Source organism: Oncorhynchus masou, chromosome 6 (assembly GCF_036934945.1).
Source record: "Oncorhynchus masou masou isolate Uvic2021 chromosome 6, UVic_Omas_1.1, whole genome shotgun sequence".
NCBI lineage: Eukaryota > Metazoa > Chordata > Actinopteri > Salmoniformes > Salmonidae > Oncorhynchus > Oncorhynchus masou.
Genome location: NC_088217.1, coordinates 56,054,666 through 56,072,298, shown reverse-complemented (window position 1 = coordinate 56,072,298; position 17,633 = coordinate 56,054,666). Strand labels below are relative to the sequence as shown.

The following is a 17,633-nucleotide window of genomic DNA, read 5'->3' as shown; positions in this document are numbered from 1 at the left end:
GCTTTGAGATTGAGAATTAAAATACCGTATTACCAGATAGACTGTGTTACTTAACTAGAAGTGCAGAAACATTAGGAACACAGGCACAGATTAACTACATAGCTATACAGAACAAAAATATTAAAACGCAACATGTAGGTATTAACGTAAAGTGTTGGTCCCCATGAGCGGAAATAAAATATCCCGGTTTCGACAGTACGGGGCAGAAGGCAGAGTGTGTATGGGGTTGTGTGGATGAGCGGTTTACTGATGTCAACGTTGTGAACAGAGTGCCATATGGTGGCGGTGGGGTTATGGTATGGGCAGGCATAAGCTTATGTCAACGATGGCAATTTATATGCCCAGAGATACTATGACAAGATCCTGAGGCCCATTGTCATCCGCCGCCATCAGCCCATGTTTCAGCATGATAATTCACGGACCCATGTAGCAAGGATCTGTACACAATTCCTGGAAGCTGAAAATGTCCCGGTTCTTCCATGGCCTGCATACCCACTAGACATGTAACCCATTGAGCATGTTTGGGATGCTTTGGATCAACATGTACGACAGCGTGTTCCAGTTCCCGCTAATATCCAGCAACTTCGCACAGCCATTGAAGCGGAGTGGGACAACATTCCACAGGCCACAATCAACAGCCTGATCAACTCAATGCGAAGGAGATGTGTCACACTGTATGAGGCAAATGGTGGTCACATCAGATACTGACTGGTTTTCTGATCCACGCCCCAGCCTTTTTAAAGGTATCTGTGACCAAAAGATGCATATCTATGTTCCCAGTCACACTAAGTCCATAGATTAGGGCCTAATGAATGTATTTCAATTTACTGATTTCCTTATATGAACTGTAACTCAGTGAAATCTTTGAAACTCTTGCATTTATATTTTTGTTCAGTGTGTGTAATAATATAATACTTTCTATGACGTGACCACGGAAAATAGGGCACTGTGGATGGATTCATTCACTCCTCTAAACTCTTTCGCCATGCCAAGAGTTATGGCTGTGACTGATACTAGCATGCAGCCTGTAGAAGTGTGACTCCAGTAACCCCACAGTACAGCCAGTGAATGAGTATTTCTTCTGAGAGGAGCGAAGAGCCTCTGCTAACACCAAGCGCCTGACAGCTGCTTAACGGAGGGCAGAGGGCTGTTTCACATTGCCCGTCTCTCTCTCTGCACAGCCACACAAGGCTACCATAGAGGAGAGTAGAGGACAGCTGCAATTTTTCTGTGAAAAAAATAGATTTTCACAATGCAACAGGAATGGCTTCTCATATACATTGAAGACAACGAAATGCACAAAATACACAATTTATTAAAAATGTTAATACAACCATCAGTATTTTCCAGTAATTACAAAATCAGTAGTTTTAATAGTTTCTTCTTATTATTATTAACAACACGTCTTTATAAAATACACGCTGATCAACCATTTTCAGTTTGCACATCTGACAGACTGTTTGATACACAAGCACTGGCCACAACAATAGGAACAAACAGTCGAAAGATGGTTCTGTCACTTTAAATTTGGGTCATAGTAGTGGTCAGATAATACAGATATGAAACATTTGGACCCCTGGGAAGTCCTACTTACACGTAAATACAATGAACACTATGAAAACAACCCTCTGCCTGGCATGCCGACAAACTCAGCAAAAAAAGAAACGTCCCATTTTCAGGACCCTGTCTTTCAAACATAATTCGTAAAAATCCAAATAACTTCACAGATCTTCATTGTAAATGGTGGAAAAGGTAAACTCTATTTCACATGCTTAAACAATTAATGAACATGCACCTGTGGAACGGTCGTTAAGACATTAACAGCTTACAGATGGTAGGCAAAAGGTCACAGTTATGAAAACTTAGGACACTAAAGAGGCCTTTCTACTGACTCTCAAAAACGCCAAAAGAAAGATGCCCAGAGTCCCTGCTCATCTGTGTGAGTGCCTTAGTCATGCTAAGGCACTTGACTAAGTGCCTTAGTCATGCTGCAAGGAGGAATGAGGACTGCAGATGTGGCCAGGGCAATAAATTGCATTGTCCGTACTGTGAGATGCCGATCATCCTCACAGTGGCAGACCATGTGTAGCACCTGCACAGGATCGAAACATCCGAACATCACACCTGCGGGACAGGTACAGGATGGCAACAATAACTACCCGAGTTACACAGGAATGCACAATCCCTCAGTCAGTGCTCAGACTATCCGCAATAGGGTGAGAGAGGCTGGACTGAGGGCTTGTAGGCCTGTTGTAAGGCAGGTCCTCACCAGACATCACCGGCAACGTCGTCAACTATGGGCACAAACCCACCATCGCTGGACCAGACAGGACTGGCAAATTGTGCTCTTCACTGACAAGTCGCAGTATTGTCTCACCAGGGGTGATGGTCGGATTTGCGTTTATCGTCGAAGGAATGAGCGTTACACCGAGACCTGTACTCTGGAGTGGGATCGATTTGGAGGTGGAAGGTCCGTCATGGTCTGGGGCGGTGTGTCACAGCATCATTGGACTGAGCTTGTTGTCATTGCAGGCAATCTCAATGCTGTGCATTACAGGGAAGACATCCTCCTCCATCATGTGGTGCCCTTCCTGCAGGCTCATCCTGACATGACCCTCCAGCATGACAATGCCACCAGCCATACTGCTCGTTCTGTGTGTTATTTCCTGCAAGACAGGAATGTCAGTGTTCTGCCATGGCCAGCGAAGAGCCCGGATCTCAATCCCATTGAGCACATCTGGGACCTGTTGGATCAGAGGGTGAGGGCTAGGGCCATTCCCCCCAGAAATGTCCGGGAACTTGCAGGTGCCTTGGTGGAACAGTGGGTTAACATCTCACAGCAAGAACAGGCAAATCTGGTGCAGTCCATGAAGAGATGCACTGCAATACTTAATGCAGCTGGTGGCCACACCAGATACTGACTGTTACTTTTGATTTTGACGACCCCCCCCCCCCTTGATCAGGGACACATTATTCCAATTCTGTTAGTCACTTGTCTGTGGAAATTGTTCAGTTTATGTCTCAGTTGTTGAATCTTTTTAGGTTCATACAAATATTTACACATGTAAGTTTGCTGAAAATAAATGCAGTTGACAGTGAGAGGACGTTTATTTTTTTTGCTGAGTTTAGTTCATATTTTTGGTAACACAACCAGGGCTCTAAATTAACATTTTTCATTGGTAGCACTGGTGCTCCCAACTTTAAAAAGGTAGGAGCACAACAAATTGTAGGAGCACCAATTGAGATATTGCATAGCCTATATGAGTTATATTTTACCTATATTTAACTAGGAAAGCCAGTTAAGAACAAATTCTTATTTTCAATGACGGCCTAGGAACAGTGGGTTAACTGCCTTGTTCAGGGGCAGAACAACATATTTTTACCTTGTCACATCGGGGATTTGATCTTGCAGCCTTTCAGTTACTTGTCCAACGCTTGATACAAAGTCATTTGTGGAATATTAGGGTTTTCATTATTTAAAAGCACTATTTTCATATTGAGATGCATTGCATTGAAAATGATACATGGTCTCTTTAAGAGCGTCAAGTTCGTGATGACAACATGCAAGAGATCTGTCATTCATTGTTTGCTATGATCATGAAAGGAGCTATCCCTTTTCCTTTCTGTGCCACCAAATGTTTGGATATACTGGTAAAGTTACCAGGTTGTTAGCTCGGGTCTAGATAGAGGGTCTAAATATGGGTTCAGAAACAAGTAGTTTTAGCTGTAATAATGGTGCATGACACTAATGAATCTGCACTCGGGAAACAACAGGTACAGCGGAGCCTTATCAATACAACAATTATTATTAAAAAATTATAAAATATATATTCTCTCTCGCACTGGTGCTCCCAAAATAAAACAGCATGATATTTTGTTGCATATGTGACCAAATTGATTGCACTTTAGAGCCCTGAACACTTAAGTTGCCTTATAGAGTACCACAGTAGGTGTCATAATACCCATAAAACCTAACAGTCAAACAAGGAATTGGTTCCAATAATTTTTCCACCATTCATTTTTCCCATAGGGGATTTTCGAAAAATGTAAAATAAGGGCTGTGTTTTGTGTAGGCTTACCTTAGCGTGTAAATCTCTCAAGGACAAGGTGAATGTATCAATATATTTGCCTGCATTTTCAATGACTGCCTAGGAACAGTGGGTTAACTGCCTTGTTCAGGGGCAGAACAACAGATTTTTACCTTGTCAGCTAGCTCAAGCATTCGATCTAGCATCCTTTTGGTTACAGGCCCAACGCTCTAACCACTAGGCTAGAATTTTTTTATTAGCTGCTAATGTGGCCATCAAAGAACTATAAATGCCATGATGATCTGGACGACATTGCTGAATCAAGACAAAGGTAAGAATCTCTGGATTAACTATCTAATGTTAGCTAAATTTAGTAATGAATAAAGTGGCTACATTTATTTAAACTGAAAGTTTTAAATTGACACAACACCTGTTAGCAAAGGTAGCAGGCAGGGGCGGCAGGTCGCCTAGTGGTTAGAGCGTTGGGCCAGTAACCAAAAGGTTGCTAGATCGAATGCCTGAGCTGACAAGGTAAAAATCTGTCGTTCTGCCCCTGAACAAGGCAGTTAACCCACTGTTCCTAGGCAGTCATTGAAAATAAGTATTTGTTCTTAACTGACTTGCCTAGTTAAATAAAGGTTAAATAAAGGTTCAATAAATAAATACATATTTTAAAAAGATGTCAGCTAGAGATGACGTACAGGGATTTGTAGTTTTGCATTATGTCTACTTTCACACTAATTAGCATTTTAGAATCTGAAAGTAAATAGAGCCTAATATATTGACAAAATTCTCCTTGTCCGAGAGTTATCAAAATGGTAAGCCCTACATGAAACACAGCCATTATTTTAAATGTTTCTAAAATTCCCTATGGGAAAAATGAATGGTGGAAAAATGATTGGAACCATTTCCCTGTTTGACCAATAGGTTTTACAGGTATTATGGCACCTCCACTGTTGGGCTCTATACCTGTAACTACATAGTTATAAGAGCAACTTAAAGTGTAACTAACTTGTGTTATCTTTGTCTCTATATGAATGGCTGGAGTACAATGTCACAACAACAACAACAACTTATTATGCAATTCTGGGAAAAGTTTACCATTTTTGACACTATACACAGGCAGGACAGGGCAGTTGGGATGGCGGTGGGTACAGGAGATAAGAGGACAACACTGATACAGGTGGGCCGCCTTCCCTAGTCCCCGTCCCCAGTCCATGTCCCCTCTCCTTTGGAAGACTACTTGGCACCCATAGGGGCACAATTTGGGGGGGGGGGGGGGGGTAGCTGGTACTACTACTGCTACTACACTGTAGTATTACTACAGTACTACTACAAATCTGAGGGTAGCAGACAATTGTCTACTACTACTTTATAGTGTATGTATCCACAGGTTAAATGACAATAACACAGATGAACCAGCCTCGTTAACTACTTCTTACAATCCTACTTTTCATTGTTAAGTAGGTAGGTGCTTCCAGTGTTGGAACTTGGAACACAAACACACAATCTAAAAAATAATACACAGTGGGCTACATCATGTCAGATACCATACATTTTCTGAGTTAATATGCATGTAATGGTAATAAGCAAGTGTTATACTTTGCTTTGCCAAGTCTCTTAGTTTTCAAGCACTTTAACTGAGCCTGGGTGGAATATGCCTAGACTCAGACCTGTTTGTTCTCTTTCCTGCCAAATCCTATTTTATTGAGTTGGCAATACAGCACACACATAGATCTGGGACCAGGTTATACACAAGCTACATATGACTGGACAATAACCTCATCTTGTCAACTTCAAAGGAACATTTCCATTCTAGAAGGTGCAGTGCTTCTAGCCTGGTTCAAGATCTGTTTGTACTGTTTTGCCTACTCCATGTCAATGGCAGCAATGAAGCTGGCAAGACATCACAAACAGATCTAGGATCAGTGCTTCTCAGGAAAGGAAGATATACTGCATTCACTTTCCATAGCTATAAAAAGAAAATAAATACACTGTAGGAATTTGCAAACCATATCCTTTTCATAAAATTATTCTTCATAAATAAAAAGCTGGAAACGGTACATACGGTGCATTCGGAAAGTATTCAGACCCCTTTACCTTTTCCACATTGTTACGTTACAGACTTATTCTAAAACAAATTAAATAGTGTTTTTCCTACAATCAATCTACACACAATACCCCATAATAACAAAGCAAAAACATTTTATTACATTTTTTTTTGCTAAAACCCCCCCAGAAATATCACATTTACATAAGTATTCAGACCCAGTACTTTGTTGAAGTACCTTCAGCAGCAATTACAGCCTCAAGTCTTCTTGGGTATGACGCTACAAGCATGGCACACCTGTATTTGGGGAGTTTCTCCCATTCTTCTCTACAGATCCTCTCAAGCTCTGTCTTGTTGGATGGGGAGCGTCACTGCACAGCTATTTTCAGGTCTGTCCAGAGATGTACGATCGGGTTCACGTCTGGGCTCTAGCTGGGCCACTCAAGGACATTCGAGACTTGTCCCGAAGCCACTCCAGCATTGTCTTGGCTGTGTGCGCAGGATCGTTGTCCTGTTACAAGGTGAACCTTTGTCCCAGTCTGATGTTCGCTCTGGTGCATGTTTTCATTAAGGATCTCGCTGTACTTTGCTCCGTTCATCTTTCCCTCGATCCTGACTAGTCTCCCAGTCCCTGAAAAACATCCAGGTTTTCTCCAGTCATAACGATTGGCATTCCGGCCAAAGAGTTCAATCTCTTTTGGCAAACTCTAAGCGGGCTGTCATGTGCCTTTTACAGAGCAGTGGCTTCCGTCAAGCCACTACCATAAAGGCCTGATTGGTGGAGTGCTGCAGAGATGGTTGTCCTTCTGGAAGGTTCTCCCATCTCCAGGGAAGAACTCTGGAGCACTGTCAGAGTGACCATTGGGTTCTTGGTCACCTTTCTGACCAAGGCCTTTCTCCCCCGATTGCTCAGTTTGGCTGAGCGGCCAGCTCTAGAAAGAGTCTTGGTAGTTCCAAACTGCTTCCATTTAAGAGTGATGGACGCCACTGTGTTCTTGGGGACTTTCAATGCTGCAGACATTTTTTTGGTACATTTCTCCAGATCTGTGCCTCGACACAATCCTGTCTCGGAGCTCTACGGACAATTCCTTTGACCTCATGGCTTGGTTTTTGCTCTGACGTGCACTGTGAACTGTGGGACCTTATAGACAGGTGTCTGCCTTTCCAAATCATGTCCAATTGAATTTACCATAGGTGGACTCCAATCAAGTTGTAGAAACATCTCAAGGATGATCAATGGAAACATTAAAAAAAACTGTTTTCACTTTGTCATTATGGGGTATTGTGTGTAGATTGATGAGGATTTTTCAATAAGTCTGTAACTTAACAAAATGTGGAATAAGTCAAGGGGTCTGAATACTTTCCTAATGCACTGTATTTTCAAGCAATTATTTTTGCTTAAATTACCTACAAATAAGCAAAAAGACATGGGCATATCAAACACCTTTTTACCACCTTTATCGATGCAAGTTCGGATCTGGACGGATGATGAGTTTAATGCTGCATTGTTTCAAATGTGTATAGTGCAGTGCTCCAATCCTCCTTCTTCACAGGAGCAGATAGATCGTTGACTGTAATACTGTTCTGTTTTGTTATTTACATTTTAGTCATGTAGAAGACGCTTTTATCCAGAGCAACTTACAGGGGCAATTAGGGTTAAGTGCTTTGCTCAAGGGCACATCGAGAGATTTTTTTCACCTTGTTGGCTCGGGGATTCAAACCAGCAGCCTTTCAGTTACTGGTCCAACGCGCTAGCCGCTAGGCTACCTGCCACCCAGGTATAAACCATTCCTTCCCTTTTCTGAAATAGTCAGCATTTGAACAAGAATACGTCTTAAGAAAGAGTATCCCTCTTTGTTTCAGTATTAACACAGAGAGTGTATTCTGATATGTTGGAGTATTTTTTCCTCAAACAAGTTTCAGAAACAGTGGATAAAGTAAGAATGTGGTTTGAAAACAGTGATTCAGTCAAAAGTAAGACACCACATACGCTTAACATGGGAGAGCACGCTGCCTAGGCATCCATCCCTTTATAGGGCACCAGAGTTCTCTCCTCATAGGGGATAAGGGCCATCTCGTTCCACTTCCTTACCATCTACATACACCACAATCTACCACAGTGGCATGCCCGTTCTCCGGGGGGGTAGGGGAATCCTCCATACTCTTATGGTCTATGGACCATCTCAGCCACCCACTCCATAGGGAGTTCAACAGTGTCCACCACATACTTGCCCTGTCAATCGACCACAAGCTATCACCGTTTGGCTCTTCCCCAAGTCATTTTTTACTCGATTTCTCTAAGGTTATCCTATCCTCCATACTGGTGTGGCCAGGAGTTGAAACAGCAGTGGGTAGGAAAACTAGGGAGTAGGGGCAGGTAACCAATCACCTGGCTGAACCAGCTCCACTCCTATTGCATTCTTGGACCTTGGCTCTGCATTTTGGTGTCCGGCTGTGCAATCTCTTCCTGCTTCAGTCACATGACCATCCTGCTCTGGTACACACTATCCGGGAAGAAGTTACCCTTTGACACAGATCTACGATCAGTTTACCCTCCTCGAACCCTAACCTTAATGCATTGGAGGAGAACATAGTAAACCTGACCTTAAATCAGTGTCTTGGGGTGACCTCCACCCCTCCCTAGGAGACACAGCAGCAGCTGTGCCCCTTTAGTTCCTCATCATCTATTGGCTGTTTCAGTTTGAGGATGGGTGGGTCCCCGCTGGCCGGGGTGTAGTAAACTGCGCTGCCATTTGAGGAGACCAGCGGCATGCGGGAGTCCACAGGGCTCTGGGGCTCGGCGGTGTCTGTGGAGCCGTTTCCAAGGTGACCGTTAAGGAGAGGGTGGTTGAGCAGCTTGGCAGCCGACCTCTGCTTTTTCAGTTCTGATAGTGTCTGAGCACGCTCCCTGGGCAAGGAGGAAGAGTCCTCGGGCAGTGGAATGGACGTCATACTCTTCATGTCAGGGGATGGAGCCTCACCATTGGTGGCCGGCGACTGACTGGGAGCGGGCGTAGATGTCGTCGTGGAGATGATGCCGTTTTGTTTGATGATGCCACTAGGATCTTTTAGAATTTTCTGGAGCTTGGGCCTCTCCGCTGCTGGCTTCACCGGAATCACCTGGGAGACAGAGAACATTAAGATTACGGTTACTAACGGTTACTCAACACTGTTACCAACTACTGCTATCAATTACTGTAACAAATCTTTACTCTGATTTCCTCCACAAATGAAATAGACGGCTAGTTGACTAACTAGACTAGAGGCTGGTCATTACTTTGTCAAATGATAAGCTGCATGGTCTTGTTTACACACACAAATATGATTTGCATTTGTGATAGGAGAAACATTCCTCCATACTAACCATAGTAACAGTCGTATTGATCAGATGGCTGTTCTCCTGGTCTGCCTCCTTCTCTTTCTCCTGCTCCTCCCTCCCTCCTTCCCTCCCACCTCTCCACACGATGGCCTCGGTCTCGTATTCCTTCACACGAAGGTTGTGTCTGTCAGACAGGCTGGCCCGCCGCACCACTTTCCTATACAGAGAAGAGGAGAAGGGGGTCCAGGAATTAGTTCAGAGGTCATGGTTTCTTTGTCCTAATCCTGGCACACTTTAGTTTTATCCCAGGCTAGTAACTGGGATTCCCAGCACTAACACACCTGATTCAACTAATAAGAAAATGCCACTATTAGTTCAATTGTGTGTTAGTGCTAGGCTGTAACAAAAACAGCCCATCCCTTGTGTTGTGGCTCGCCATTGAACAGCACCCACTGCAGAAGAAAATAGTGAGAAAAAAAACAACAACTAGTGTGCAGTTTTCCTCTCTGTCCAGCAGGGGTCAGTACGTACCCACGGCTGCCTGCGCTGGATGTCCTCCTACACAGGGAGGTCTTGTGTTTGAGCTGAGACTTCATGATAATATCGTGTTTGTGTTTCAGGTCCAACAGGATGGCACGGAACTCCTCGTCCTCGCACAGGTCTACAGGTCACAGAAAGGTCAGCAGTCAGAGCTCACACATAAACCAAAACACAACAATCCACAACTTCTGCTCTGGGGTGGCTGTGTGGGGTTCCTATTGGGTTTTAGACCCTAGTACAGTGATCACTTACACAGTATAGCATCATCGTTCTCATGATAAACTGCCGGTCGGGGCAGACCACAGAGATAGAACAACAGAGAGGTCATAAGGTTCTCTAAAGTTTTGATCTCTATAGGGCCGACTTACCAATGGGTGTCTCCTCTAGGTAGGTCTTGGCATTGAGACTGGCACCGTGAGAAACCAACAGCTCTGCTACATGCATCTGGAACAATGGAGAGTATCTATGAGTATTTACATGGCCATCCACAATCACATTCAGAGAGTGTGTGTGTTTGTGTTCATTTGTATGCATCTGTGTGTGTCTGCGTCTGTGTTTGCCCTTGTGTGCCTGAGCCCGTGTACGTGTGCCCGTGTGCCCGTGTACATTTCTGTCCACTCCTCGTGTGTCCATGCTCCCCTGTGTGTGTGTGTGTGTGTGTGTGTTGTGTGTGTGTGTGTGTGTTTGTTACCTCACCTGACCCCAGCAGGCTGCGGCGTGGAGCGGCTGCCATCCGTCAGTGTCTCTCAGGTCCATCCTAGCCCCTCCCTCCAGCAGCAGCTCTGCACCCTGGACGTAGCCATTAGCTGCTGCAATGTGGAGCTGCATGGGGTTACAGGAGAGGAGACCGATGGAATGTAGTCAGTTTAGAGTGTTCGCTACTTCAACACATATTTGTTATTTGAAAAGATTCCCTGCATACTATTTTGATATACGGTATCTAATGTCCTCTTGTGATCCTTTTGTGTCACTCTTTCTGTCCTTTCTCAGAAATATATTAACCATCGATAGACTGGGACCGAAGTTGGAAGCTAACTCTGATAGGGCTGTTATGGTGACCGTATTAATCGCCACACCAGTATTCACGAGTCATGACGGCAGTCAAATTCCACATGACCGTTTTGTTATGGTAATTAGGCTTCTCCAAGCTATGATGCTGCTTGATGGTCATTAGTAGCATATCAAACCTGCTAACTGCCTGGTACTCAGCACTCTATTGTCCCTCTAATCACTCTGACATCAACGCAAATGTGATCTAAATCAAACACTTCAGAAGTAACCATGAGCTGATGTTGCATAACATTTCTACTGGCTATGCAATTGCATGAGAAAACAGAGTTTTGATGGCCTCCATTAAAAATACTTTTCTATAGGCTAGGCCTACTATATTTATTCATGAACTTTCCGAATATCAAGCACATTGCTTCACTTTACAACAGGAGTATAGCCTACCTGGCTGGTATGAAGATGAAACATGGTAAAAGCTTCTTCCATTGGTTATTTACAGTGCATTATAAATCTATTCAGACCCCTCCACTTTCCACTTTGTTACATTACAGCCTTATTCTAAAATGGATTAAATATTTTTTTCCCCTCAATCTACACAAATTCAAGACCTGGTGAGAATATTATCAAGTGCTTGTCAAATTGTGAATGAGAGAGTGATGAAGTGTGTGCAGCTTGCCACTTTTTTCAAATCATCATTAGAGTCCCATCACTCAGCCATAACCATCAAAACATATAGCCCAGCGTTTGTATCACAACTGAAGGTGTATAAATAACTCTAAATGAAACATATAGGAGGACCAGTTTCTTTGTTAAGCGCTCAACACAGAATAGCCGCATGTGCTCACTTCCTTTGAAATGGTTTGGAAAAAATATGTCCAATTGTGATCTTCATACTATAAAATTAAAATATGCCACAGAATCCGAAGCAAATCTTGTCTGCTAAATGAACTAGCGTGAAGAAATAGCAATCGTTTTTTAAAATGGTCTGTTTGAGGTGGGTTTTTTTTAAGTGTTCTTTCTCCAATTTATTCTTTATACACAAATAGAAGTATAGTATGAGTCAATAACATTTGGGTATGAGTTAACAGAATATGAACTTTAAAAAAAGTGAGATTTTCACGAGACAGCTACTTTAAAGATTACCGCTGGTTGACAGTCAGCCAAAAGGATCATCCCTTGTCCTCACCTGGCCTTTCACGCCTGCCTGTACATCTTTCTCTCTCTCCGACTCTCTCTCTCTGTGTGTGTGTGTGTGTGTGTGTGTGTGTGTGTGTGTGTGTGTGTGTGTGTGTGTGTGTGTGTGTGTGTGTGTGTGTGTGTGTGTGTGTTTGAAAGGTTGACCTTTCCCAGTAAACTAGATGCATAAATACTAATCCATGTTATGTGGCCATTGACTGGTTACTATATATGACCTTTGGCTCATTATTTTGGGATATTATACATTCATGTCCCCTTCCTGATTTGTTTTATTCAATTGTGTTTATTTTCGATTGAGACAAATCCTTTCATGCAGTGTTTTTATATCATAATCCTTAATCACAGCATGTGATCCTCACAGTAGGCTTGGCACTGGCATGACACATTCCTTTACAACCTATACTACATTCTCATTGCCACAGCTACTCATTCGGATTCAGTTCCTTCAGTTCTTCAGTTCAAAGCACACAAAAAGTAAAAGCCCCACTGTACATTATATCTTTATGTATTTAGTACCAGTTAAAAGTTTGGACACACCTATTCATTTGAGGGTTTCTCTTTATTTTTACTATTTTATACATTGTAGAATAATAGTGAAGACATCAAAACTATGAAATAACACATATGGAATCATGTAGTAACTTACTGTTAAATCAAAATATATTTTAGATTCTTCAAAATATAAACTATCATAACAAAGAAAGTCGCACACTCCATGTGTAATCTCCCAGCAGTTTAATGGGTATTTACCAATGTTTTGGCATCACTGTGCCTTCCTCAGGGTGCTTCCTCAGATTCTTCAAAATAGCCACCATGATGACAGCTTTGCATACTCTTGGCATTCTCTCAACCAGCTTCACCTGGAATGCTTAACCAACAGTCTTGAAGCAGTTCCCACATATGCTGAGCACTTGTTGCCTGCTTTTCCTTTACTCTACAGTCCAACTCATCCCAAACCATCTCAATTCGGTTGAGGTCAGGTGATTGTGGAGGCCAGGTCATCTGATGCAGCACTCCATCACTCCTTCTTGGTTAAATAGCCCTTACACAGCCTGGAGGTGTGTTGGGTCATTGTCCTGTTGAAAAAAAAATTATAGTCCCACTAAGCGCAAACCAGATGTGATGGATTATCGCTGCAGAACGCTGTGGTAGCCATGCTGGTTAAATGTGACATGAATTCTAAAAAAATTCACTGACAGTGTCACCAGCAAAGCACCTCCACACATCACACCTCCTCCTCCATGCTTCACGGTGGGAACCACACATACGGAGATCATCCGTTCATCTACTCTTCATCTCACAAAGACACTGCGGTTGGAGCCAAAAATCTCAAATTTGTACAGATTTCCACCGGTCTTATTCCATGTTTCTTGGCCCAAGCAAGTCTCCACTTCTTATTGGTGTCCTTTAGTAGTGTTTAAAAAATAATAATTGCAATTCGACCATGAATGCCTGATTAACGCAGTCTCCCGTGAACAGTTGATGTTGAGATGTGTGTTACTTGAACTCTGAAGCATTTATTTGGGCTGCAATCTGAGGTGCAGTTAACTAATTAATTTATCCTCTGCAGCAGAGGTAACTCTGGGTCTTCCTTTTCTGTGGCGGTCATCATGAGAGCCAGTTAAATCATAGCGCTGGATGATTTTTGATACTGCACTTGAAGAAATTTGACAAAGTTCTTGAAATTTTCCGGAATGACTAACCTTCATGTCTTAAAGTAATGATGGACAATCGTTTCTCTTTGATGATTTGAGTTGTTCTTGCCATTATATGGACTTCGTCTTTTACCAAATAGGGCTCTTCTTTGTACCACCCTTACCTTGTCACAACACAACTGATTGGATCAACCGTATTAAGAAGGAAAGAAATTCCACTTTTAACAAGGCACACCTGTTAATTAAACTGCATTCCAGCTGACTACCTCATGAAGCTTGTTGAGAGAATGCCAAGAGTGTGCAAAGCTGTCATCAAGGCAAAGGGTGGCTAATTTGAAGAATCTCAAATAGAAAATATGTTTTCATTTGTTTAACACTTTTTTTCCATTTGGACCCCAATCTTTGATTTGAATTACAAAATCTCTTTCTCTAAGCAATTGTACTTGTATGAAATAATATAATTGAAAAAAAACAAATGGTGCATACAATATAGCTCAGGATTTGTATTATTTATTTTAGTCTTTTTTTGCTCATCTTCATCAAGGGATCCAATACTTCCAGAAGTCTGGTTGTATATATCATCTCACCAGAGTAGCTCCTTGTGAGTCGTGGCGGTTGACGTCCTCTCCCGCAGTCAGCAGCTCCTGGATCTCTCCCATCATTCTCCTCTCTACAGACGCCCGGGTCTCGTTGATCATCTCCTGGGTGATGCCTGTCAATCAAAAACAGATAAGAATTGATATAAGTCAGACAGACAGATGACACCCTGTTCTGAACCACATCCCTTCCAGCATGGTACCAACAACTACAGTATATATGTTGGATGCGTAACCAGGCCAGTAGAGTGCATTCGGAAAGTATTCAGACCACTTGACTTTAAACATTTTGTTACATTACAGCCTCATTCTAAAATGGATTAAATGCACATTTTTACTCAATCTACACACAATACCCCATAATGACAAAGCGAGAACAGTTTTTAGGTAATAATTAAAAATAAAAACTGACAACCCTTATAAGTATTCAGACCCTATGTGATGAGAAGCTGAAGTGCATCCTGTTTCCATTGATCATTTTTGAGATGTTTCTACAACTTGATTGGAGTTCACATGTGGTAAATTCAATTGAAAGGACACACATCTGTCGATTTAAGGTCCCACAGTTGACAGCGCATGTCAGATCAAAAACCAAGCCATGAGGTTGAAGGAATTGTCCGTAGAGCTCAGACAAGATTGTGTCAAGGCACAGACCTAGGGAAGGGTACCAAAACATCTCCAAGAACACAGTGGCCTCCATTATTAAATGGAAGAAGTTTGGAACCACCAAGACTATTCCTAAAGTTGGCAGCATCAGACTGTTGGGATGTTTTTCAGTGGCCGGGACTGGGAGACTAGTTAGGATCGAGGGAAAGATGAACGGAGCAATGTACAGAGAGATCCTTGATGAAAACCTGCTCCAGAGTGCTCAGGCCCTCAGACAGACGAAGGTTCACCTTCCAACAGGACAACAACCCTAAGCACACAGCCAAGACAACGCAGGAGTAGCTTCGGGACAAGTCTCTGAATGTCCTTGCGTGGCCCAGCCAGAGCCTGGATTTGAACGCAACACGTAAAGTGTTGGTCCCATGTTTCATGAGCTGAAATGAATACACACAAAATGCATATTTCTCTCAATGTTTTGTGCACACATTTGTTTACATCTCTGTTAGTGAGCATTTCTCCTTTGCCAACATAATCCGTCCACCTGACAGGTGTGGCAAATCAAGAAGCTGATTAAACAGCATGATCATTATACAGGTACATCTTGTGCTGGAGACAATAAAAGGCCACTGTAAAATGTGCAGTTTTGACACACAACACAATGCCACAGATGTCTCAAGTTCTGAGTGAGCGGGAAATTGGCATGCTGACTGCAGAAATGTTCACCTTGCTAGAGAATTTAATGTTAATTTCTCTACCACAAATCACCTCCAAAGTCATTTTAGAGAATCTGTCAGTATGTCAAACTGGCCTCACAAGCGCAGACCACAGCCTAGGACCTCCATGTCGGGCTTCTTTACCTGCGGGATCGTCTGAGACCAGCCACCCAGACAGCTGATGAAACTGTGGGTTTGCACAACCGAATAATTTCTGCGGAACCTGTCAGAAACCGTCTCATGGAAGCTCATCTGTGTGCTCGTCGTCCACACAAGGGTATTGACCCGACTGCAGTTCAGCGTCGTAACTGACTTCAGTGGGAAAATACTCACCTTCGATGGCCAATGGCTTGCTGGAGAAAGTGTGCTCTTCATGGATGAACCCCGGTTTCAACTGTACCGAGCAGATAGCATACACTGTATGGCGTTATGTGGGCGAGCAGTTTGCTGATGTCAACGTTGTGAACAGAGTACTGGAGTTATGGTATGGGCAGACATAAGCTATGGACAATGAACACAATTTAAATTTTATTGATGGCAATTTGAATGCACAGAGATACCGTGACGAGATCCTGATGCCCATTGTTGTTCCATGTATCTACTGCCATCACCTCATGACACAAGAGGGCGCCGTACTGGAAGGCCACCGTTTTGCAAGCTCCGACTCACCTTTGCTATTTTGTCATGTATTTTTACACTATTTTCACGAAATGTAACAGCTATAATTTCTTACAACAAGAACTCTTGAACATCAGATCAGCAGTTAATTTACCCCAATTTCTACTTCGACTCATGGGCCCTCTCTGTAATTCCAACCCAATTTTCGGGCTACCCAAGATGAAACACTGGTGTTACAGAGGCAATATAGGAGAGATCCTGGAGAGAATAAGGCAAAGGCAAAACCTGCCACCTCCCCCCTCCTGGCTAATGTACGACAGATGACCTCTGATCGTGGATTTGCTACCAACGGGACTCTCGGAACTGCAATATTCTTTGCTCTTCAGAAACATTTCTCTTGGACAAGATACCCCCCACGGCTATCCAACTCGATGGATTCCCCAGTAACAGCACATTGGAGTAGGGAAAATAAAATGGGGGGGTTTGACACTTGTCGACCACTTTTTACCAATTTTGGAAAACCTGATGGTCAAATGCCGACCCTTCTATCTCGAGGGAGTCTTCAGTTGTTATTGTGACTGCTGCATACATTCTATCTCAGGACAGAAAAATTAAGCTGGAGCTTAACGAACTGTACAAGGTTATTAACAAGCAGGAAACCCTACAGCCAAAGGCTGCCTTTCTGGTTGCCAGCTATTTTAATTTGGTTACCAGCTATTTTAATTTGGCGTCACTAAAACACGAGATGCCCAACTTCCATCAACACGTCTCCAATGTCACTAGGGGCGATAAAGTGCTAGACCACTGCTATTCTACCAACAAACAAGCACACAAGGCACACCCTCGTTCCACCATTTGGCAAATCAGATCATGACTCTGTACTGTTGCTTCCTGTTTACAAACAAGCTAAAACAGGAAGTACCTGCAATTCGGTTGGTTGAGAAATGGTCACCAGAAAGAGGTTATGCTACAGAACTGCTTTGCTATCACTGGAATATGTTTTGAGAATCTGCCGATAACATCGCCGAGCTAACCACCTCCATCACAGTCTTCATTAGAAAATGCATCTGCGACGTTGTACCCACGGTGAAGGTTCGCTGCTTCCCCAATCAAAAGCGCTGGATTAACACCGAGGTTGGTGCTAAACTAAACAGCAGGGCTACCCCACACAGAGCTTTCGTATACAATCCTGATGCTACAGCCGAAGACAGGAATAAGTACAAGAAGGCCCGCTATGACCTCCGCAGAGTCATCAAACAAGCAAAAGGACAAAATAGAAATAAGGTGGAATCATATTACACAG

The 17,633-nt window shown here is 43.0% G+C and overlaps 1 protein-coding gene across 1 annotated transcript in view; it reads right to left on the bottom strand.

Moving 5' to 3' along the window:
- Window positions 1-1,295: 1,295 nt before the first annotated feature.
- Window positions 1,296-17,633, bottom strand: part of LOC135542325 (protein phosphatase 1 regulatory inhibitor subunit 16B-like) — a 130,391-nt gene continuing 114,053 nt past the window's right edge. Inside the window, exons 6-11 of the mRNA XM_064969206.1 lie at window positions 14,385-14,509; window positions 10,634-10,759; window positions 10,306-10,381; window positions 9,929-10,058; window positions 9,443-9,614; window positions 1,296-9,198 (exon numbers count right to left, since the gene is read on the bottom strand). Of these exons, the coding sequence (XP_064825278.1) occupies window positions 8,719-9,198; window positions 9,443-9,614; window positions 9,929-10,058; window positions 10,306-10,381; window positions 10,634-10,759; window positions 14,385-14,509 (1,109 nt within the window). The 3' untranslated portion in view covers window positions 1,296-8,718. The remainder of the gene's footprint in view (window positions 9,199-9,442; window positions 9,615-9,928; window positions 10,059-10,305; window positions 10,382-10,633; window positions 10,760-14,384; window positions 14,510-17,633) is intronic.